Source organism: Gymnoscopelus braueri, assembly GCF_963280865.1.
Source record: "Gymnoscopelus braueri genome assembly, chromosome: 22".
In the NCBI taxonomy this organism is placed as follows: domain Eukaryota; kingdom Metazoa; phylum Chordata; class Actinopteri; order Myctophiformes; family Myctophidae; genus Gymnoscopelus; species Gymnoscopelus braueri.
The window spans coordinates 26736295-26762410 of NC_137624.1; the positions used below are offsets into that span (position 1 = coordinate 26736295).

The 26116-nt window shown below is 41.7% G+C and overlaps 1 protein-coding gene across 1 annotated transcript in view; it reads right to left on the reverse strand.

Moving 5' to 3' along the window:
- The window catches only part of astn2 (astrotactin 2), a gene marked incomplete at both ends in the record, with an annotated part of 625858 nt that overhangs the window by 535371 nt on the left and 64371 nt on the right, over window positions 1–26116 (reverse strand). Inside the window, one exon of the mRNA XM_080420257.1 lies at window positions 12682–12869. Coding sequence (XP_080276383.1) covers window positions 12682–12869 — 188 coding nt within the window. The remainder of the gene's footprint in view (window positions 1–12681; window positions 12870–26116) is intronic.

Consider the following 26116-nt stretch of genomic DNA (forward strand, 5'->3'; position numbering starts at 1 on the left):
GTCATACAACGTCACTGACTTATGTATGACACCATACGTCAGTGATGTGGAGGCACGACTGGTCCAGCGTTTTGCACGATTCGCCTCAGACAGACTCACACGGACACATACGCTCATATAAATGTCTAGACTCTGCAGAGCCACAGCAATAAAACAAAAAACTAATAAAAAATCACACCCTGTGTGAAGTGGGCGGTGTCTTGCTAGCTAATCACAATACTGAATGGAGTCAACCAATCATGTACAAAGAATAAATACATTTATTGAAACACTCTTTATGATGGAAGAAACCATAACTTAAAAAAAACAAATTTATGTTTTTTTTTAAGTTATGGTTTCTTATATAGGGCTATGCACATGTGTCATGTGACACTGGCCAATCACAGTCCTGAATAGACTGTGATTGGCCAATCACAGTGCAGGGTTAGGCGGGGTACATTTTTGGCCAATCACAGCGCAGGATTTGTTGTACAAATATCCAAACCTCACTTATAGGGGCGGTTCACCACCCAAAAAAATAAAAGCCTATTGTATTGTACTATCCCTGGATCAATCCAAGGCTTGAACAAAACACATGTTGCTCAGAATGCGTTCTCGACTGTATGAAAACAGTCCCAACACTACACTCTACTTGTTCCCACCTTCATCGCCTGAAAACACATTTCAACAAGCTCCACCTCACCGCCTCATTGTACCTGTGTCCCTTTTCTTTCTTTCTTTTTAAGCCACAGGAAATATTATTAATAATATTATTATGTGACAGCAATTTGCACAGGCTTTCAAACTAAATATAAGACATATGCAATGCAATAAACAAACTGGATTAAAGATTGTCCCTGCTATACAGCCTCAATAGTATATACGAAATACAACAAACTAGCACAATTAACTAACACAATAGAGACTTCACTGATATCAACTCAGCCTTTAGCATTTGGGTGCATATTAAGATAATTAATCCAATGCATATCGAGCAGCGATGATGAAGAGAAACTTTACTAACTTTATAGAAATGAAGAGCAATTAGTTCACTGAATAAATCAATTTTCCAATAAGCCTTTATTCTAGAACCTTCTTGTGTCAGTCACTTTAAGTGCTGGGCTGGCTGGCGAATGCATTTTAATTAGGATTGAGTTGCTATTCATGGTGCTATAACAAGCGCATTTGTAAAATTAAAGAAACCAAAAAGGTGACTGAAACAATTAAAGCTGTGACCAATTAAATTTAAACCCCTTAGAGTTTAATGCAATAAAAGTGAAAGTATCCATCGTCCGAACCAGCAACATTGTGTCATCTTGTGCCAAGGCCAGGGTGGAAATTAATTTCAGAGGCCCTTGATTTTCAGTGGAGCCACAATTATGGTTGGAACCTGTGAGCTCTCTGTGCCTTGCTGACCTAACGCACTCATGGTCATATATCACCAGTGACTGGTTAATTATAGCGAGGCCATTTCAGGCGTGTCGGCTGCACTGTACCTCTGCGCATATCTAATAAGAGAAAGATAAGAATAGTGATTCTACCTTCACATTGTCTAAACTCAATGATATTAAATGACCCTGGGCATCGACCCAAGATCATGAAATGAGGCAGAAGGATTTTTCATAAGTACAAATGATGGCTTTTTTTTTTTCAATGCAGACTACTATAGCTGGCTATCTGGTAGTGTTTGACACATCTTGATATTCCATGAATAGACGTCCAATTTCCACTGTGTGTAATGCATTTTGGTGGTATGGACGCCAAGATCTCAGAGAACTGAAGATTATGTTCCGTAACATGACATATGAAAGGCTCTGAGCTGCCAGCCTTTATAGCGTCTCATTCTCTGGGAAAATACTACCTGTCCTCCCTGTGAACCCGAATGTGTCATTTCTTTGAAAGATCTTCCGCTCGCCCACAACATTGCTGCACACAATACAACTGATTTCTTTTCCATTCGCTACTTCACACGTTTTTTCAAAGTGGCTGGCCACGGCGGGCACCAATTGGAAAAGGGGAGATGTTTGTATATTATACCTTTTTATTTTCTAATTCAATTCATAAGATTATTGAGCCAGTTTAACCATTTTCAATCTGCATGGTGTACCTATTTACGGCATTTAAAAAATATATAGCAGCAAATTTAGAAGCTCACAACGCGTCATGGTTTTTTTCTATTTGGACTTATTAAGAGCGGGAACGCATCGGTGTCATTTTTTTTTCTTTGGCTATTCAAAAATAGCAGATATACAAACTCATAGTGCGGCACGAGTGCCGCGCTGAGCACATTTGCACACAAACTTTAGTTTGGATATATATATATATATATATTTTAAAGCAAACATTTGTAACTCAAGTCTTTGCTTCTGGGGATTCTACAAATGTTATCCAAATCAGTTTCTTTGAAAAAACGTATGTTGCTATATATCAGTGGTTTTCAAACTGTAAAGGACCCCCAAAATTATATGTATTTGTCCGCCGACCACCCCATCTCAAAATATGTTGTCCCAGGGACCCCCAGAAGCAAAGATTTGAGTTACGAATGTTCACTTTTAAAATATATTTATATTCAAAGATTTGCACAAATGGCAGATCTACAAGCTCATAGCTCGGTGCCGCGCTATGAGCTTGTAGATCTGCTATGTTTGAATAGCCAAAGAAATCAAACAATGACACAAATGCGTTCCCGGTCTTAATGGGTTAAAGTCATTTCGCGAACATGCCGCAGCCAGAAGCTATGGCTAGTTGGGAGTCCAAAAGAAAAGATTGGGAAACCCTGTACTGGGACATGCTAAGAGACAATAATGCCTGGCCTAGTACTCTCCCTCCTGTTTCCCTAGTATACAGTATTCCAAGCGTTACATTTTGTGTATCACGGATGGATGCTGGTCGAGAGTTGCTGGGGGAGCTGAGAAATTTGCTTTCTCTCTCTCTCTCTTCCTCTCCTGGCTGTCAGACAAGAGGCTTTGTTTAATATGTGCTGTGGTATACGTCTCACAGGCCTTGATCAAACAACCTCTGTGCGTCTTCTTTTGTGGAGGCACAAAGTGGTTAGCATTCGGTGTTGATAATTCCACGAGTCGCACTACTACGTCTGCTGCTGCCCTCCACTTCTTGCCGACTCTGAAGGGGGAAATGTAAAAGGATCTGTCAGAAATGGCTTCATTGCTATCGATTCCACTTAATTCTGATGGGTGTGTGAATTACTTTAGCAGGTGTGTGTGTGTGTGTGTGTGTGTGTGTGTGTGTGTGTGTGTGTGTGTGTGTGTGTGTGTGTGTGTGTGTGTGTGTGTGTGTGTGCGTGTGCGTGTGCGTGTGTTCTCCAACCTTTAGTTTCCTCTCAGTCCATTTCCTTCCACTGTGTACGAAAGGGATAATGCTCGAGTTCTGCTACTCCAGTTTCTCAACCAGGAAAGGTCCTCTCGCACAATAATAACAGTTCAAAGGTTTATGGACATCGTTTCAGTTTCAGGGCAAGAAAATAGCGACCACTTCAAGAAAGGAGCATTTTCCATTGTCCCAGCAGTGAATAGGAGAATCAAAGAATTTGAACTCCACTATAATGACATTACAGTGAGATGACACTCTTTAGGCAGTCATAGTTGGTATAGTAATTTACATGCAAGCAATCAAACTATTTAAAAGGAAAACGCTGCAGAGTTTTGACCTAAATCCCATTCAACCCACTGTTCTGATGGGGGCGGCCGCTTGGGAATCGGAAGGTTCATGGTTCGATTCCCGTCCGACTCCCCCTGGGTTAGTCTCGAAGTGGCCTTGAGCGAGACATTGAACCCCTAATTGCATACTTTTCTCTGTCCTTGGTGTGTGAACGACGTGTATATGGGTGAATATAATGCACATTGCAAAACGTCTTTGGATAAAGGCACTATATAAATGCACCATTTACCCATGTGTCGTTTTGCGTAATCGGATGGACGGAATGTAGGCCCTCGTACATGAAACGATGCGTTTGACATCGTTTTGCAACACCAACAATTTTGCGTAGACATACACAGACGTCTATATTATTGATCTCACATCAGAACAATCACATTTCGTTTGAAAATCGGGCCGAATATCCCTTTTAACAAAATGGCTCGGAGCATGCTAGCCCCCTCGGGAGTACACATCAAAGGAGAACCGTGGACATGAGAAAAAAAATTCCCACCATGCAGGGTGACAAAAGGACGAGCAAAACGACCACCCTCCGATCCATCGCCTGTTGGATTGTCTGTGTTGTTTTGATGGCGGAGATCAATGGCCTCACGTAAAGGCCTTCAGGCAAGGTCCAGAAACAAGCACTGTGGTAATGCAGAATAGCGGCACATTGCTTATGCAATGAGGTAGTGTAGCCAGGTGCATGTTAACTCATTAAAACCGGGAAAGCATTTGTGTCACCACTTTAACCATTATTTTATACTCTGGCAATTAAAAAATTGCAGATATACAAGCTTGTAGCTTGTAGATCTGCTATTTTTTGAAAAATCGGGAACATTTGTGCAAATCTTTCAATATAAAAAAAAAAAATATATATATATATATATATATTATTTTTTTTCTAAACATTTTTAAGTACATTTTTACGTTTTTTTAACCTAAATAATTGCTTCTGGGGGGTCCCTGGAACAACATGTTTAGAGATGGGGGTCCGCGGCCAAATACACATCATTTTGTGAGCCCTTGACATGAAAAAGTTTGAGAACCACTGATTATAGCGACATAAGTTTTTTAAAAGAAAATAAGGATTTAGAAGACATTTGTAGAATCCCCAGAAGCAAAGATTTGCACAAATGTTCAAGATTTGTCAAAGCAAATGCAGATCTACAAGCTCATAGCGCTATGAGCTTGTATATCTGCTATTCTTGAATGGCCAAAAGTATCAGATAAAGGTTAAAGTGGTTAAAATCTAAAATGACACAGATGCGTTCCCGGTCTTAGTGGGTTAATGCCTCCCACCGTCAACCAGCCTCAGACTGGAAGCCAGGCGCTGCCGTTGATAGAAGCTGAAATTGGAATGACAGAGAAACGGCAGACTTGCCCAGACTAGTGCGTTTGGTTTTGACAACGCGGTGACATACTCAAAAGTTGTTGTGATGAGAGTGTCAGTCAGGAAAATACTTCTACGGTAACTGGCTTCCCTTCCCTCTTCCATAAATCAGTGTATAACGCTGACATTCAGACTTTTCTTATTTTTTTTGGGGGGGGGGCGGGGGAATGTTTTTGACCAAGCTGTATAATAGACCAGTGATTTCCAACCTGTGGGCTGCTGTAGTAGAGTAGGCCTAGAGTAGGCCTATATATTAATACAATATAACTAGCACGTTGGATATGGCTCTCCTTGGCAGAGAGACGAGAACTGCACTGGCATCTGTTCTTGTATAAAGCCATACTTGGAGATTGCTAGCTCCTAGCTACATCTCATCATTTTTGGAATGGGCCCCCGCTGGACCCTAGCACACCCGTTCAAGTAGTTTTCTCACATTTAAGGTGCCCAAGGTCAACTCTGAATTTGGTAGATCTGCTTTTAAATTCTGTGGTCTTACCACATGGAATGACCTGCAGACTACATTGAAATTAACCACTCTAGTACCCTTGAGTCGTTTTAGAACTCTGGTGACCAAACAGGTCACCACAATGTGTAATTGTTTTTAGAATTTTGAAAAATGATGTCTTGATTTCTATTTGTAACTTGTATATCTCACATGTGCTGTATGCCTTTTATTTTCCAATTCCCAGATGTAATGTGCTTTTAAACCGTGATGTTGTTGAGTTGCACCGTATTGTATTACTCGACGACACTGCAAATTAGTTTAATTACTCAGTGTAATTTCGAGAATAAATAAATCTTGAATGAATGAATGAAAACATAAGCGGTGGTTGGAAGTGTTCTCCCTGCTCTGCACATAAGCAGTGGTTTGGAGGTGTTCTCCCTGCTCTTCTATGGAGAAATGTAGACACTGTGGTCAGGTAGGACCACTACTGGTTGACAAGAAGTATTGCCTCTAGCTCAAAGTGCCCAAGCCGGTGTTCCGTAAGAACATCATTCTTACTGATTGCAGCTTTAAGGGTTTCTAAAAGGGTTTGAGTTAATTAGTATGAATTTATATTACACAACTAAGCATATAGTATATCAAAGGCATAAAACATCAAAAAATACTTTCATCTCACTTAAAAATAATGACTTGCCTTTTCATTAAACCTTTAGTTTTCGGCTCTCATGCATTGAAGGAGGCATGAGCTCGGCTCTGGGCTTCCTAGGCTGGCGGGGGGAGTGTAGCGCCCAGGATCACTTAGATAATTGGGTGAAAAAGGGTTGCAAAATTGTGGGATAAAAAAATTAAAAATAAAATGTTTTCAAAACTACCAAACTCTAAAAGTAATAATCTACAAAATATCAATTCAGATTGTGTGACTCTGTAACGCAGGCTTCATAGCTGAAATATATGTGAATAAATGTTGCTTTAACTCTAAGGAACAGGCTGCTTTTTCTTTCAGTTAGGTATGTAGAGTAGTTGTATTTCGCTGTCGAACTGTTGTTTTTTTCCCATAAATTAATGCCCTATTCCATCGTACAATAGCGTCGCGCAAAAGTAGCGGAAATAGCCGATCTACAAGCTCACGACGTGTCACATCGCGGCGTGTTGCGAGATTGTAGATCTGCTATTTTCACTATTTCCGTAAAAAGGATCTCCGGATCTCCATATAATACTGGCTGAAGTTTTAGTTAAACTGACAACAGTTTCCTCATTAGGAAAGCATATTATGTCTTTGCATGACCAGTGTGATCCCTCATTTTATTGACCTTTTTTAAAAAATCACCAATTTGTTCCTCGCTATGCTGAAGCCAATTATGGAGACCTAAGAGACGGGGAAGAGGCCACAGCAGAGGTCTAAGTGTATCCTATGAAACATTCATTATCACACCATGCTGTGAATTGTTCAATATTGTTACAGACAAGTTAACCAATTAGATATTAGATCAAAGGAATCAACGCTAATAAGGCACTTCCTCCTGAAATGATAGATGCATGGATTGTTCCGGACTGGCCCATTCTTTTTTTTTTGCTTTTTGCATCATATACTGTATGTCAATGTGGGTTTAACCCATTAAGACCCATTAAGACCAAAAAATATGAATCCTGGCATTCTTTTAAAAAAAACAAAAACAAAAAAACATCACAAAATATTTTGTTCCAGGGACCCCCAGAAGTAAAGATTTGCGTTACAAATGTTCGCTTGAAAATATATATATTCAAAGATTTGCAAACATTTTCACGATTTTTCAAAAAATAGCAGATATACAAACTCATAGCGCTATGAGCTTGTATATCGGCTATTTTTGAATAGTCAAAGAAATCGAAAAAGACAGAGATGCGTTCCCGGTCTTAAAGGGTTAATACAACTGTGGAACGAAGGATAATAACCAATACATCTGTTTGACAAAATTGTTGGCTTGTATGTAAACATTGTACTGTATGTGAATATATGCAAGCCACCATACAAACGAAGTGAATGAAACCCTATATCAGCCGTACTGTGCATATAAAATGTATAATGCTGACTTGCTTTATTACATTGCAGATATTATGTAAATTAAAGACATGGGGTTGTAGCACTGACTCTATTAAATAGCCATCCATTTAAGCTCTGCTGCATTCTGAGACCAGCAATGCAGATAATAGACTGTACATACATAATAACTATGAATAATGTTATTTTATTCAATGAAAGCTATTTGTATTATAAGCAAATAAGCAGTGTTATGGTTAAGAGCCTGGAAAGGCATATTTGTAAAAGAGCATTATACAGAAGGCCTCACATTAACCCATTAAGACCGGGGCGGGAACGCATCTCTGTCATTTTAGATTTATTTGGCTATTAAAAAATAGCAGATATACAAGCTCATAGCACGGCACCGAGTGCCGCGCTACGAGCTTGTAGATCTGCTATTTTTGGAAAAAAAAGTTGTGAAAATGTGTTCAAATCTTTGAATATATATACATTTTTCACTCAAATCTTTGCTTCTGGGGGTCCCTGGATCAAAATATTTTCAGATGGGGGTCCACGGCCAAATAAATATAATTTTGGGGGTCCTTGATATGAAAAATGTTGAGAACCACTGTTAGGAATTAGAAGACATTTGTAGAATCCCCCCAGAAGCAAAGATTTGAGTTAAAAATGTTTGCTTTAAAAATATATCTATTCAAAGATTTGCACACATTTTCACGATTTAAAAAAAAAAAATGCAGATCTACAAGCTCATAGCGCGGCACCGAGTGCCGCGCTATGAGCTTGTATATCTGCTATTTTTTGAATAGCCAAAGAAATAAATAAAAAGACACAGGTGCATTCCCGGTCTTAATGGGTTAAACCTATAAAACACATGAGAAGTGTGCTAAAGCAGACCACTTTTATGACTGGATTAACAAAACGGTAAGGACATTGGCTAGCCTAGTAAAAACCTGCATCAGACCGAAGGTCTGTCGAAGGCAATGCCTCCCTGGGGAGAGAAAATGTGCTTTTGTCAGCAGCGCGCTGTAAATTCATTGTCATTGCTGATGTCTTGCTTACAAATGTGAACACACCATTCTATAAATTACTTCTGTCTTCTCTATATACAGTAATATGAGCCTGGAAAGAGAGAATATTATTTTTTTCTTTCTACGGCTTCCAGTAAGTCGGTATAGATTCACATTTTCACGAGGAAATGCGGTACGATACGCTGGAAATGTAACCGAGAGCATTAAAAACGAACCCACATCCATTTGTGGGTTCGTTTTTTTTCATCCATCATCCTCTTCAAATGAAATTAACATCGAGATTATAAATGAAGCAGGACGATGCCAATCTTTTTTTAAATAATAATACAAAAGAGAAAATGCTCATTTTAGATTTCTTTGGCTATTCAAAAATAGCAGATATACAAGCTCATAGCGCGGCACCGAGTGCCGCACCGAGTGCCGCAAATGTAACCGAGAGAGCATACCCACATCCAATTTTACCCTCTTCAAATTCAACTCATTCAGTGCCACATGACGTCTAAGACGTCACGAGGCCTGACGCCCTGAGCGCCAAGACGTCATGAAAAGACGTCATGTTTTGGAAAAACATGTTCAGAACCCAAGATATGATGATTTGAAGATTTGCTGCTCCATTCACTTCTTGTTTAACTTTTTACTGAAAAAGGCTGTATCTCGGCTCCTAAGCACTTTTTTTTTACAATTAATTTTGGTTGTGGCACTCAGAACCAAAATTCCATAAATAAGCATGGCACTGGAAGAGTTAACATTGAGATTATAAATGAAGCAGGATGATTTTTTTAAAACACAAAATGAGAAAATGCTCTGCTGCAAAATTAGGAAAACAAAACCAAAACAAAAAAACATAACAAAAAGCTGTCCTTCTAGCAGTCAGAATCATGTCCTGCAGAGCTGACTGACTAGCACACAGTCCTTAATGGAAAGACTGTGAAGAGGCGCAGAAAGAGAGCGATAGAGAGAGGAGTGAAAAGAGTGAGTGAGAGCCCCGACAGCTCAATGCCAAAAGAATAGAGCACTCAGACTTGAGCCTGCCATAGAGCTGACAGAATCACACTTAATGATGTTCACTCAAAGAGCCAGGAGACACCTTTGGGGCCTCAAGGCCAGTCCAACACAGCTTGTTTTCCCTGTTCTAGCTGCCTGAATGTGGCTCCTTCATTCCGCTACCCTCCTCTTCACCGCATCTCGTATCATACCATCTTTCCATTGAGATTACCGAGGACCAGTGGTGGAAAAAGTACTGAAATTCTTTACTTAAGTAAAAGTACTGCAATGTAGAAATACTCTTTTACAAGTAAAAGTCCGGAATTGAACATTTACTTGAGTAAAAGTACAAAAGTATTGGTGTCAAAATGTACTTAAAGTACCAAAAGTAGTAAGTACTCATAATGCAGAAGTTTTCAAACGTATAAAATGTATACAAATCTTTTGAAAATAGCAGATCTACAAACTCACAATGCGGCAGAGTATAAGTGTGTGCGGCGCTTAGCAAGAGAGCGTGTGACTATTTCAACCCATGTTAATTTTACTCAGAAAGTGTAATCGTACCTAAATTTCCATTTTCATGAAGTGTAGTATGTTTTGCAAGACTTCGAGGTGTTTAATATACTGTATGTTTTGAGAAGGATCCGAGTCTATATCACATAGCAGTTTTGAGGAGTCAAATGCTATCAAAGTAAGAGTGACAAAGGACCCACATGTCAAAAAGTCTGGTATGATTCGTTTCCAGTAAAGTAACACTGACAATTTGACTGTGATGTGGGTAAGAAATAAAAGCTGAAAATGAATGCATGAAAGAATTGACCGCTACAGCAGGTTGGGGAAGGCAGGATGGATGAGATGATAGTTCACCTGGGGACAACGAGTCCTGAAGTGAGAAAACAAAGGCGTAGGCAGATAAGGAGGTTAAAGAGAGTGAAGGGGAGATAGAGACAACTAAAACGGTTTTAGGTCTTAGGGATAATGCCGTTTGTCCACGGATATTTAGTTCTGTGCTTGTACTATTTGTCCATGCATCTTTCATTCCTTCAGTGGTAGAAAAAGCACTCAAATGTTTACTTAAAAGTAAAAGTATCAACAGAAATACTCTGTTACAAGCAAAAGTCCGGAATTCAACATTTATTAAGTAAAAGTACACACGTATTGGTATCAAAATATACGTTAAGTACAAAAGTAAAACTGATTATGCAGAGTGTCCAATTTCACAAGTTTTCAAATGTATAAAACTAGAAGTCTAGTGTGACGTGTCGTCCACTTCGCATCGCAGATCCACCTTACAGCCACCTCACAGTGTGAGAGAGAGTATTGTGTGAAAGTAGGGCAAAGTCGCTTATGATTTTCAGACATGGCAACGCTGTGGTGAAAAGTAAGGCAAATGCGCGTATAATCAGAGGACATGGCAACGCTGAGTGTCCTGTGCTCCCCTCTTTCCGCGGACCCCTTGGAGTCTTGGGACACCCGCGAAACATCGTGGAGCCTTTCGGACCCCCGCAAAACATAGCGGAGCCCTTAGGGGTCCCGCGAGACCCTTGGGGGTTCCCTGGAGACCCTTGGGGGTCCCTGGAGACCTACAGACACGGCGAAGGAAAACGGAAAACTAAAGCCACAGCCACGCATGCAAGAGGTTGCACATGAACTCTTCAGCCGCACTGAGGCGCTCCAATACAAACACTCTGACGCTCCCCTAAATCCACTCCAGGGTTTTAAAATACCCACTTCACAAATGGGTGACGTGCATCACCGTTCCAATGACCAAAACTCCACTTTGGGATTTTGCAAAGACCCACAAAAGCGTTCAGTAGTCCGTGTGTGTGTGTGTGTGTGTGTGTGAGAATGGAGCACAGCGTGCAGGGGGAAGCGCGCTCGCGCAACACTGATCTCCCGCACGGTGAAAACTGCAGAGGCTCGTCCACGCATGCGCAGTTTTGCGTTGTATTACAAACAAACCGCTTGCACACGTCCGCGCATGGGCAGATATGCCGATTGTATTATAGGATGTATGAAAATTTGTTTTGAAAATAGCAGATCTACAAGCTCACGATGTGACGCATTGTGAGCTTGTAGATCGGCTATTTTCAAATGGACGAAATGTATATAGGGCTGAAGTGGTTAATGTATGCTTTGTAATAATAATTCAAATCTACAAAGTAACTAAAGTTTTCGTCTGTTTATGTTTCGTCACGTTGCATGCAACGTTCGTCCACGGACGTTTCGCCCCATGCACCGTTCATACAGGAATGATTGGCCCGTGGACGTTTCGATGAAACAAAAACAATCGGCGCCGTATGGCCATGGCCTGCTGGCAAGCACCATTTGTCCACGGATGTTTTGTTCCGCACACGCACCGTTCAGCCATACAAGGTTCATCCATACAAGAAATTGCCGCCGTTTGCCCACTGGGCGACATAGAAAAAAAAAGAAACAGACAGTGGATATGAAAAGAGACGTCAGAAACACAAAGCATAAGAGTCGAGGACTTTGAAGGGAAAAAGAAAGGGAAAAGGTGTCAAGGAGACGGCCTATAAGAGAGACTTATAAAAAATACAGCGAGTGGAATATCTGTATCATACACAGGGGCGGGTTGGGGGTGGAGGGGGTTATCAGGGAAGGTGTAAAGATGAAGTGAGAGAATAATGGCAGAGCAGAGACAGGGAAGTGATTTGACAGATGATAGCTTTGGAGGAGAAGTGAAGAGAGCGGTCTTAGGAGTGAAGTCTCTAGAGGGAGCGGACGACTTCACAGAGAAGGCCACCGTCCAGCGGTGTGTGGGCGGTCAGCCTGTGCGTGCGCGCGTGCGTGCGTGCGTGCGTGCGTGCGTGTGTGAGAGAGAGAGTGTTAGGCGCGTTGAGCAAGGCACAGATGGGGTGGGAGAGTGGGATGCAGATATTGTTTTCAAGGGAGTTTGTTTTGGTGCAGAGAGAGGTCACAAGAGTGGTCTGTGCTTATGTCCAGCAAGCAGAATAATGGGCGTGTGTGAGAGAGAGAGAGAGAGAGAGAGAGAGAGAGAGAGAGAGAGAGAGAGAGAGAGAGAGAGAGAGAGAGAGAGAGAGAGAGAGAGAGAGAGAGAGAGAGAGAGAGAGAGAGAGAGAGAGAGAGAGAGAGTGAGTGAGTGTGTAAGAGCATCACTGCTACAGTAACTTGGATGTACTTCAGCGTCACTTACCATGACAGATATGTGCAGCAGGTGCATGTGTTCGTGCAGAGCGTGCGCCGGCTCCCGGGGCGTGGGCTGTGTGGTCTGGGCGAGCTGCTCTGAGCTGGTCATGGACACGTGGAAATAAAGTGTCCCGTTCTCCAACCACTGCTGCTTCCAGTGAACCTGGGATATGTCTGGTCCCGTACCAGACATCTCTGCAGACAGCAGGCAAAGGGAAGGGAAGGAAGGGGGGAGAAGAACAATAATTAGCCTTTAAGCTCAAAGCATTTGACATTTCATCTTTATATGTCTTCATATATCTGTGTGTGTGTGTATGTGTACACGGGGCACTGACAGTGGCACTGTCCGTGGTGCTGAAACGTGACCGACGCAGTCATCAGTGTGTCTATGCAGAGGCTTCTATTGACGCTGACAGACCAATGAGACCACCACGCAAGCTTCCAACAGAAGGGTTAGAAAGCGTATGGGGAAATTTGTGTTTAACATCTGCTGATCACTTCGATTCCCAGACGTTCAATGGCAGCAATGCTGCCATTGGAGAGGACATTAGGTATTTTACAGCCGACTAAATATGACAGTTCGGTACGCACTAAAGCAGCCAGTCATGAGCCACACCGTTTAATGCATTCTCCTGTACAAGTAATTGAATCCATTTCTCACATTGTCAACAGGCATAATGCATACAAGGGATATATAGCCAGACATGATCAAATTGTAGATTTAATTGCCAAAGAGAAATAGTCTCTCCAGGGCTCAATGTTTCAAAACACCCTTGTGTTAAAGGAGAAATCCGGACATTTTAAGTGTTATCTTTGATGTGTAGTTACTCACTCACAGAGTTAGGAAGTGGCGTAGAGTTTTTCCAGCGATTCCCCTGTCTGTGAGTATGGTCGACCCCCACCATTGGCATAGTGGGAGGCGCGTGTCTTAGTGAAAATCGCCTAATTCCACAGCTCCAAACTTCATTTTTTTTCCACAAATCCTCCTCATGGTGTCTCCTGATACTTTCACATGCACTGTTTATCACTCACGAGCTGGCGTTCATGGTCAGCGACGTGAATGTTTTCCTCTCGCGTGAAATCTCGCGTCTCGCGAGATTTCCCGTCCTCGGCTCACTGCGCTCCTCGGGAAATCTCGCGAGAGGAAAACATTCACGTCGCTGACCATGAACGCCAGCTCGTGAGTGATAAACAGTGCATGTGAAAGTATCAGGAGACACCATGAGGAGGATTTGTGGAGAAAAAAAAGAAGTTTGGAGCTGTGGAATTAGGCGATTTTCACTAAGACACGCGCCTCCCACTATGCCAATGGTGGGGGTCGACCAGACTCACAGACAGGGGAATTGCTGGAAAAACTCAACGCCACTTCCTAACTCGGTGAGTGAGTAACTACACATCAAAGATAACACTTAAAATGTCCGGATTTCTCCTTTAAGAGTAACTGGTTTAGACATGTTTAGACAATTATATTTTGTAACGTTGTGGCAGCAAATACACGGACACTGTTGTTGTGGACGAGAGACAAAATGCTGTACAATTCAGAAGATTGGCTTCATTTGGAACCTGGAACAACCTCATGCCTATAAGCTAATGAAATATCAGGAGCTGACCAAAATGGGTTATTGGGCTGTACACTAGTAGTATACAGAGTGGTACTGCAGATGGACATACACAGGCTAATAATATGGGACTGCAGATGGCAGGCCGTCCTAAGAGTAAAGCCAAGCAACTTTGCAAAGTACCACTCCATTTCTGCTGTAATTGGAAGCCTGTCTGTATGGAAAAGACAATGATTTGTGTATTCATAATGAAGTCATGCATGTGATGATGAATTATCCTGTATTGTTTGATGAACTAAGTGTGATTTTTAAGTTGATTTTTCTTTATTGCTACAATGGATACTTTAGAGCAGTGGTTTTCAACCAGTGGTCCGGGGACCACCAGGGGGTCCCCAGCGAAATTAGTTAACATAGCGTCACAATCATTTTAACCGCTTAGCTTTGGCTATTCAAAAATAGCAGATATACAAGCTCATAGCGCGGCTACAAGCGAGTGCCGCGCTATGAGCTTGTAGATCTGCTATTTTTGAAAAACCTTGAAAAAGTGTGCATATCTTTGAATATTTATACTTTTTTAAAGCAAAAATTAACTGATATCTTTGCTTTTGGCGGTCCCTGGCACAAAACATTTTCAAATGGTGGTCCGCGGCCAAATGTATAACAATTTAGGGGTCCTTGGCATGAAAAAGGTGACTGAACAGCAGCTGGACCAAACCATCAATTAGTAGTACTAATTGATGTAACAGGTCACAGTACCCATGATGTTATTCTTTGCCATTTTACTTTTCTAGTACGTTAAATTGAATACATGCATTATGGAGAATGTTCTGTATGCCTCCGCTGTGCCACCCCCGCACATAAACTAAAACACACGGCACTCAGGCTACACACATATTTGAACTCACACATATTTGAACTCAAAGGACCTCAATGTAAATAAGCTCTCGAGCGTTTTCGTGTTGATCCTTTTGACAAATAATACAAATACATGGTCATGTATATTAACACATTGATTGCCAAGATCGCATCGATGCGTTCTTTCAAATCCATCGCTTGCATGCCAGCAATTCAAAAGAACGCATTGATGCGTTCTTTTGAATTTTCATTGTTTAATCTGTGATCGCACGGCTCTGTTTATTTCTCATCAGCACTTTCGTTTTCCACTTACGTCACACTCACCCGGAGCCGGATGTAAAAAAAAAAAATCATTTCCGGGTCACATTGTTTTTCTCCGGTCATTTTCGGAAAAAAATGGGAAACACGTTTTTTCACACGGTATAAAAAACGAACGGACAGCTCAACTTCTATTTTCTTTGGTCCGGGTGACTAACAGTCATCGTCGTAGTATATCACATCGTTTTCAGGCCGATCAGCAGATCAGGGATTGTCGAAAACATAACATCCGGTGAATGACAGGATATGACGTGGGCCTGTTTGGGAGGGGGCGAGCGAGGTGATCAATGTGTAGATTTGCTGCTCTCTACTGGTGGAACTGTTGTATGTGCTTAACACCACAATCAGAGAATTTATTTGAATGAAAAATTAAAAAATTAAAAAATTAAAAAACACGCAAATTGCTGGCACAGGGGTGAGTACATTATGAATAAACTCTGGCAGTCAATGTGTTAAGGAAATGTTATCAATAAAAAAAATCCTTCACTCATGGCATCAATTGTGACATCAAAATATTTATATTTATAAGAATCGTTCAATGTTACAGTACCTGTTTAACTGTGGATTCAAATGAATCAAACGTGTGTGTGTGTGTGTGTGTGTGTGTGTGTGTGTGTGTATGTGTGTGTGATACTGTGTCAACAAAAAGCACATTAGTCTGTGAGGAATAATCCTAAGTTCAGAGGTGAGCCTGTAAGTTGCGCATTAGTATTCCTATGCAGTCCTCTCTGGTTCCATGCAGGTCAAGAATTGGCTGCTCCCGGGAAGCCTGCAATATCAACACTCTCGGCCAAAAAAAACCCCACTAGACTTCATACCGTGTTATCATAGGCTTTGCTATGCAGTCAATAGAGTAAACACTGTCTTTTAAGAATCGCCTTGCTTAGCTTCTACAGGGACGTTTTTATGATGATGACTTTTTCATCCAAGTTATAGCCTAAGTCAGACATTTTGTCCTAAATTCAAAATTGATAGTTGCCAAGTGTCACTGTAATTCAGCCACGGCGATCAATACAGCACCACGGGTATAATAAACAAAATGAATCATTGTAAGGGAGGTGGCTTGTTTTCGTTCATTTCCCCTTTGCTTGTTCTGTCCCTTCTTGTGGAACGAGAGACGGAACAGTCTTTATAAAATGGGATAAATAAAAAAAACAACAACAACGGCCATGTCACTCGGCTGCTATTTATCAAGCTTTATTCAATTTCACTGTCAATATCAGATGAGAAAACGCTGCCTCACTATGTGTGCACCGTCCTCCTGTTATCTCCACAAATCATCAAACGTCTTGTAAACCTAATGAATACATTAGCTGCAAGCATTTGCCGGCATTAGCATAAAAGGGTATGACACCCAAGATAAGATGGATACAATTTATTTTAAAGGGGAGGAGAACAGCAGCGAAGGGGGGAAAGGGTAGAGAGGGTAAAAGAGAGGTTTGCAACCCTTGTCAAAAAAATAATAATCAAAGTAGTAATTTAGAGGGCAAACAACAAAGAAAGAGCCAATTGCTGGATAATTTAACTCTGAGAGTTTACAAATGTAACTAAAAAGGACCCGGAAGGGTCCATTTGGTTATATTTGTAAACTCTCAAGGTCCTTTTACGCACGCACTGGGAGCGTTTTTCTTTTGAGATGAATTAACCTAAAGAAATATTTTTTTAGAACTGCTGTTTGTGCCACGAGTACGTTCACACAACAGTGCGTCACAGCGATTTTTTGATGCGTTGATTGACCAATAAAAAAAATAGCATCGGACTCCGGGGGCCTTTAAAGGCATTAACCTGTATGAATGAGGCATCAACTATATGAATTGTGGTGATGTGAAACATTCACCGGCATATATTCAAAAAATAATTCATCCAATTTATTTGCCATGCCTCAGAGACCTTCAGAGTTGCAAATGAACACTGAGGCTTTGACCGTGTGACCTACAGTAGGTGCTTGTTGGGCTTGATACAGTATTTGTCATGGGGATGGGTGACAAGGGCAGGGACAACTGCTGGTTCCTGATCAGTGGCAGGTACCTAATGACAGATGGCTTTCGGTGGCACTGGTTATTAACCCGCTGACTCTGGGTCAGTGGAGAGGGGCAGCAGGGGAGTGTTCTGTGAGCCCGACTCATCAGTGTCACTCCCTGTTTGGTCCACAGACCGAGCGAGGCCACACTCTGTACACAGAAAGACCATACCATCCCCCTCTCTCAACACACACACACACACACACACACACACACACACACCTCCAAGGACAGCTGGGAGGAGGTACTGTATGCAAGGAACAATATTGCTTAACCATACAGTCTATCACAATATAAACTTTACATATTTTAAATACCAAAAGGTATGACACGGTAGTTAGTACTGCATGTCAAAAAAAATCTTGTATTCGTGCCATGAAAATGTATTATTAACAATGGCTAACATTACCAACTACTGTACAGCAGTAAAACTTTCCAACAGATGCCCAGATTTTTTTTTCCTGCTTTCAGCATCTTTTCCCTTTTATAAGTGGTCAGTTAAAACATCTAAACTACTGCGGACTACAGAGCCCATGGTAAAAATGTTTAAGCTGCGAGATTCTGCCCAGCTGTCACATCAGTCAGTGTGAGTCATTACGTTTAATCTGTGTGCAGTCAAATAAGGGAGACACGCTGGTTGACCTTTGACATTGACAGAGGATGCAGTTGTTGTCTGCTGGACTAACAATGAGGCGGCCCTCCCCTCCCCATCTGCTACTATTTTAAACGGAGCTTCTGCCAAGATCCTGTCAAGTTTGTCTTTGAACTGTCTTGACATTCTTGACAGGCTATGTGGGTGTGTGCGTTTCAGTTACCTTTAAATATCTCTATGTAAAACACTGGCAGTCACTTTGATCCAAATGTTAGCAAAGTGTTTTCTTTACGGCTGGCTCTGTAGGAGGCTAGCTGCGTAGAAGAGGGTCTGGTCTTTCTTTGTCTGGCCGTTTGTTTGTCCGGGGCTAATCTCGCATTGCCTGGGACCAGACGAATCTGCCAGTGCAAAAAATAAATTGCCCTCGGCGCTACGCGAGGCTAAATCTCGCAAACCACTGGAACGATCAGTGCCATGTGTTGGTGCACGCTGTCAATATCAGTTTTTTCTTTATTTCTTTTTTTTTTGTGTAAGTGTAAGTCTTTTTTGAAATATTTCAGTGGGGTCAATGGGACTTGGATCAAGCCGACACCATGCCCAAATATGGAGTCATGCGTCACAGATACGTCACTAACTCTTTAAGGACCCCTGAGGGTCCTGGGGGACCTCACTTTGAGAGCCAATGAGCTAGACTGTACCACTGAAACTTGCACTAATAAAACAAATTTAATGCAAAATGTAGATGGGCTGCAACAGAGTTGTTTTGGGGGGTTTGCCACCTAACATTTCCTAACACTAGTGTCATGAACTTAGATTACTGTGCAATGATATTTAAAGGAAATAGATAAGTGTGTGTGTGTGTGTGTGTGTGTGTGTGTGTGTGTGTGTGTGTGTGTGTGTGTGTGTGTGTGTGTGTGTGTGTGTGTGTGTGTGCATGCGTGTGTGTGTGTGTGTGTGTGTGTGTGTGTGTGTGTGTCATTGTCATTGGTATGCTGTGTGTTGTCATCGGACAGTAAGCCAGACATTACTGGGATACATGGGCACAGCCTCACAGCCTCAAGGCCCGTTTGTAATTCATTAGAAGAAATGCTATTAGAGAGTGTGTGTGTGTGTGTGTGTGTGTGTGTGTGTGTGTGTGTGTGTGTGTGTGTGTGTGTGTGTGTGTGTGTGTGTGTGTGTGTGTGTGTGTGTGTGTGTGTGTGTGTGTGTGGGGGTGTGTGTGTGTGTGTGTGTGTGTGCGTGCGTGCGTGCGTGCGTGCGTGTGTGAGAATGTCTGTGTGCACGCATATGAGTGTATGCGTGCGATTAAAACATGTGTTCTCCTAGCAAGGACACCAGTGATGGAAAATGTCCACCCGGCCGAGTCCAAGGACAACCCCGAGGCATGCCATTGTAATGATTTCATAATGCCCCTGAGAGCAACACGAAGAGTATGGCTCGGTTGGTCTCTTTATGAAACCACAGAGGGAAAAGTATAACATCTTAAGACTTGGATCATTAAGGGGGGGACATAACTTCATCGAAGCAAATGTTCTATGTCACATCATTCTGAGAGACGGTGCTCAATGTGGCCATCTTTCTCCTGAAACAAGAAACCAGAGAGCCTGACGTCATACGTATTGATTTTGTCCTGAGTGGAGTGGAGAGCATGGCGCTGCTCCAGTGATAATGAAACGGAAGACTGACACTATACGTCTGAATTTTTCTTTTTTTTACATAGGTTTTACATAACGATTGCCTTAAAAGTGACCTGCTCTTTCAGGTGTTTTTTTTACTGAAATATTTGGAGTTTTATGCATTGTAAGAAAGAGCACATTTGTAGTAACAAAAATGCACCTATAGATTACACTATATCATATTTACAAACAAAATAAACATAACGTAAATTATGTCACCAAACTATGTTTTGAAACAGTTTGTACTACTCATAAATGTAGGCTTACTGTAGCTGCACATAATTTGAACCTGATGTTCATCCAGCAGCAATTCCTTCTCTTTTGATCTTCACATTAAACATGCTTTCTGATTTCTCTTCACAGGGATCCATCTCTTTTTTTTTCTATCTCGAGGCTATAATCTTATAAGCCTTCCAAAAAGTTAATGTGCAACAAGTCCTGCTGAAAAGAAGAACGGAGTGTAAGAAAAAATATGACTGTGGCTGCTGACAAATTAATTAGTTCACTACCTTCTAATCTACACCAATTCTCCAATAGCTTGGCATGGATTACATTCACGAGCCTTCTCATCCATCAGGTCTCATCCAATCTGGGCAACAATAATTAAACAAGAGCTCTTTACACCCAACCGGACAAAAGGAACATTTGCAATTATTATTAGTGCTAGAATTAGGTTGGGGAAGTGGAGGGTATGTTTATTTTATTTTCACTGAAGGATTAATGCATAATGTAAACAACAGCAAAACCTTAATGTGAAATAAAATAAAGTATCATAATTTACACATTATTGTAAACAACAGCAAATGCTTTTAAATGAAATAAAATAATAAGTACCATAATTAAAATGCTACAAAGTGCCTTTAGAACAGAAAACTCAAGAGGACACTTTGGCATAAGGGTGGCACCAGTGTTAAAAAACAAAAAAACAAAAAAAAACATGGGGTCATCAAAAATCATTAGGGTTCATCCTCAAATGTGCCAATTAGGTTAGATTTTGAGATATCTTGTGCACCAAGTTGACATTTTGGCCTAAGGACAGTGGTGGATATAAGGTTATGGGGTTACGCAAAATGTTTAAGGTCCATCCTCTGGGGAACGTGAATGCACTCAGTTTGATGACATTCTGCCCATTAGATTAGCATCGCTGTCGGCGCAGAAACCTTGTATGTCCAAAACCGTTACTTTTTCGGGGAATTAGCAAAAAAACCTGTTGCGATGGATCCAATGTAATGACTTAGTCACAAGCTCTTGTTAAAGTAATACTAGGTAACTTTTTCCAAAAAAACGAAAATTACATTTTACATTTTTTGTGAGTGGCAAATGTTTCACAACACCCATTCCATGAATTTCACCCCCAAAAGCCTTTTATAAACGGACAGTGGACAGGGGCTTCTTTCCCGCGAAAATGACGTCATCCGGCCGGAAAAACGGAAATGCACCGGTTTCCTGTTTGGCCAGGAACTACCGCACTAATAACAAAAATAATCTCACGCTGTTTTTAAGACATTATAGGATTTGAAGATGGAAAAACAACAGCAAAAGAAAACACAGCTCACAGTAACTAATGCTCCACTGGCTAAGAGAAACGATCCACAGATAATATAAAACAATTAAAAGAACACTTTTTGAAACGCGAGGCCTTCCGGTGAAAACAATGGAATTCTGGGTAATGCAGGACTACGCTAAATACATGCAGAGACGGTAGTGACCAGCAGAGGTTGCTAAAAATCGTTATTTGTGGACCTGCCTTGTATTGCTTTAATACATTCATACATACTTTGATTGGTCAAATATATATGAAACCCACAGACAGACTTAACCGCTTTCAACCTACCATCCCTGGCATTATAGGGAACCCCCCAATTTTGAAGGGAACGAAGTAGGGAATGATGCAAGAAGTTGAGAATGCATGCCCCCAAACGGTAATGCAGAGAACTTGTTGTCAGAGTACCCAGTGTTGTACTCAATACCATTATAACTGATCGACTAAATATGGAGATATGGGGATCCTGATGTCATCAGAAACTGCTGACATCGTGTTGAGGTTGTGCATTCACGAATGGAGTTCTATTGTGCACACAACCACTTATATTGGCACGGTGGCGCGACGCAAAGCTCGGGCGACATGTCAGGCTGATGGGTCGGGTTGGCCAATCAGGGAAAACCGGCGCCTACTGTACGCCCTCCACTCAACACACATTCGGTGTGTCCTCCACAATCAAACAAACAGAAGCGTTCACAGCTGGTGTTAATTATTTTTGCCCTGAACTAGCACTGGTTATCCTTCTAATGTTACACCCCTCTGACATGTGGATTCTAGTTTTCAAGATGACAACAGCAAATCTTGGTTACAAAGTTTGCAGGGCAGGCTAATTCCTTCCTCACTACTTCAATTGGGGAGGGGGGAGTGGTGCGGGGAGGAATGTGGCTGGGCTGAGTGGGATCGGAGAGGAGCAGCAGCACTCTACTCCTCCGTACAGAGAGACGCAACCGATGTATACTTCTCCATAATTCTCCATACAACGGTTTTGTGATTTTTGATCAGGTTGTTTGTGTAGGACTTCTAAACGCCCTTGTTTGAACGGCTTTTAGCGCGTCTAGGAACCGATATGCAGAACCGAAATTACATGTTTTGTATGGGTACCCGGTACCCGCCATTTCCTAATCGGTTCCTACTTGGAACCGTATTTCGGTACCCAACCCTACTGGTGATACAAATGTAGATACAAGGTTACTGCCGGACAGCAGTCTTTTGAGATACCTTATGTGTACGTGGACATTTGTGCCTAAGGCTGGCGCAAGAGAAAAGGTCATGGGGTCACCAAAATCTGTAGCACTCATCCTCCAGGGAATATTAATGTGCTCAGCAAGTTTCATGGCTATTTTCATTCCATTTTTAGATTTGGATGGATGGACGGACGGACGGACGGACGGACGGAGAAAGCCATCCCAGTGAGGCTGAAAACCATTAAAGCTCAGACTTTGCTTGCCTTGCCAAGCTCACTTTTCATTGTACCTGAACTTTGTACCGTCTCATTAACGTTGCATAACAGAGGCGACGGGATTATTTGGAGAGCTCAAATACTTGATGAACCTTGTTATTCTCGGCTTGGACATATTTCTGAGTGAAATCTATTGAACACTCACTGTCAGCAAAACCCTTATTAGCGGGTCTGGGGACAGTACCGGGAGCCTCTCTGTCTGTCTCCCCTCTCTATATTATTATTTTTGTGTTTATCTTTCTCTCTCACTACTCTCTACCTCCATGTTTCCATTAACTCCCTCAATTGCCACATTTGGCAGGTATTTAATGTGTTCAATCAATTTGAAGCATTGACTTTTATTTTTGTCTGGCTTGTGTTATAATGTTTAGGATTTTATACAAGTTGAAGTGGATACTGTAATACTCGATATGTTTGGAAAAATAAATAATATTCTGTCAAATTATATTTCATTATGTTATGTAATACAGAACATATATTTCAAAGGACTTGAAAACATTAACTTGTGCTGTGTTATGGTCTCCGCCAGGCCGAAAGGCATGGCGAGAGAGTATGTTTTGCCCCCTGTCCGTCCGTCCGTCCGTCCGTCCGTGTGTGTGTGTGTGTGTGTGTGTGTCCATCCGTCCTGTCTGTGTGTTAGCAGCTAATCTCCGGCACCGTTGGCCCGGTCGCTGCGAAACTGTGCACACCCACTCCCTGGATGCCAATTCAGAACCTCTGCCCCACATTTTTCACATGGGCCTGTTATAGCGCCACCTGGAGGCCGATGTGTGCAAAACCCATTTTTTCCTATTACTCCTACAGCTTTTAACTAAACGTCATGCAAATCGGTACACAGTATCTCTATAGTCATGTGATCAACCCGGATCTGTTCAATTTCCCATATTCCATCCTCATTGGCTAAGGTTGGCTTCCAAAGTTTGCAGGATTGGTGAGTTTTGAACAAACTGCCTCAAATCATGAACGCAGCTTTCCATAAAATTGCACACGCACATTCCCACTAGGCCGAGGAAGAAATGCCACTTAAAACTTTTCAAATCAGCCTCATGGTGGCGCTATAACAGGCCGATTTGCATTTTTAACTATAACTGCACCGATCTGCGTGAAACTTTGCACGCACACTCCCTAGAAGCCAAGGAAAAACATCTGCACTGCATTTTTCACATCTGCTTTTTACAGCGCCACCAGGAGGCCGACTTATGTCAAATACATTTTTAGATATTACCGTAATCCTTCAGATTTTATCCAAACATCACGCAAATCGGTACACAGTATCTCTATAGTCATGTGATCAAGACGCATCTGTCCGATATTTCATATTCCATCCTGATTGGCTAAGGTTGGCTTCCAAAGTTTGCAGGATTGGTCCGTTTTGAACAAAATGTCTCAAATCATGAACGCGGCGTGCGATTTCCCTGAAAATGTGCACGCACATTCCCACTAGGCCGCGGAAGAAATGCCACCCTTTTCACATTGCCCTGTTATAGCGCCACCAGCAGGTCTACTTTAGCAAAACAAATTTTTGGAACAAAATGCCTCAAATCATGAATGCATGCACATTCCCACTAGGCCGAGGAAGAAATGCCACCCTTTTCACATTGGCCTATTATAGCGCCACCAGGAGGCCACAATAACCTACCTGACCTGGCGGAGACCTGTGCTCCGAGGAGCACTTTTTCTAGTTCATACTGTAACAACTGGCGAGAGGACTCAATCGCACAATTCAGAGAATCTTCGGTACAAACAAGGGGGAGTATCACGCGGCAGGGAGAAGACAAAGGTGAGGGCTAGGTAAACACAGCAGAAATCAAAAACACCAGGGCAAATAGACACAAGGAAAAGGGCTGTAACACTTGACACCGGGTCCAAAGAGGAACTGGCACTTAGAGAGAGGAGGAACACATAGTAAATAGGATAATGAGGTACAGCTTAAACTAATCGAGGAGAGGCTTCTGAATAGTCAAAATCTCAAGAATATTACGTCTTTTACCGACCACTTTTCCTTGGCTTCGATGGAAGACGTCATGAGGTCAAGGAAAGGTGCGAGGGAGAATATATAAGAGAATTTAAGACGACCGCGGTACTCAGAGAATCTGACTGCACTTAAGCTACAATAGGCTACATCATTATGCGACGACATAATGGATCGATGTGGGTCTGCCGTTGTGAAACTACATGTTAATGTTCTAAGCATGTTTCTAGGCTCAGTAGACACTAGACAGTTATTGTCTTGTACCTAAAGCAAGGACCCGTGTGCGCGCCTCTCTCTCTCCCTCTCCTTTCCTCTCTCTCTCTCTCCCTCTCTCTGACTGTCATAAGTATTCAAGATGTGTATTGCACCTACTAATCTACTGCTACACATACAGTACTTTATCATCATTCTTAAAACAATGATTACAGAATGAGAAGCAATCTGATCACAGTCTTATGCATAACATCTTAGGAATCACCACATAACTCAGGGAACACCTGCTGTCGACTTGATTGTGTTTTGAAGGCTGTGTGTGATCAGTTGATTTTGGAAATGCCCAAAATGTTCAGTGTCTTTTTTTAGTATTGCTGAAGCAAGGAATTGTGTGTGGGGGGGGGGGGGATCTCCTTTCCTTTCATAAGGATGGTCCAGTCAGTGTACCCTATGCTAAAGGAGATCAGAAAGGAAGCACTGAAACACCTTTCGTTAACATTTAGAGAATTCGCTGGCTCTTACTATGGCTGACACATAGATACTTCCAGGTCATTTCACCCAGTTAACCTACCTAAGCACAAAAAAAAAAAAGACTATTCGGATGCAGGCGATCACACGGCCGGGAAGCACACAAGGAAAGGAAGTGAAGTATCGGAGATGACATAAAGGGTCTCCTTTATGTCATTTCCAAAATAAATAAGGAGACGATGAAAGAATGACGTGAAAACAATGAAAACGTGGGCTGGGACATCACACATATTCTTTAAAATAAAAATAATATAATTAGCAAAAGGATGAGTTGTCCGTGGTGGTGACAAATTACTTCACCGGCAAATATTAATTATGCAATACTTTATGATAATAGATGCAAAGAGTCGGTGTAGTGAGCTGTGAGAGAACCAAGCAATATCCAGGTGAAACACTACGATTATCCCATAATTACTGTATGCAGTTACCTACTACTTCATAATAAGACACTGCTCTTCTGATTGTGTACTTTTTTCCTTTTCTTTTTAAATTAAAAGCCCTATGTTAAACGTTATGTATTACATCGTCAAACAGCATCAAAGGTGTGGGTTATTGGGGTTAATGTGAGATTCCTATGGCAGGGTCAGAAACGGCAAACCCTGATGACAGCCGTACAAAGATGAAAGTAACTAAGAAACTCATCTAAATGTAAATGTTGCATAGCAACTACCTTGTTTGTGCAGGCAGTCAGGGACTCAAGTGCTGA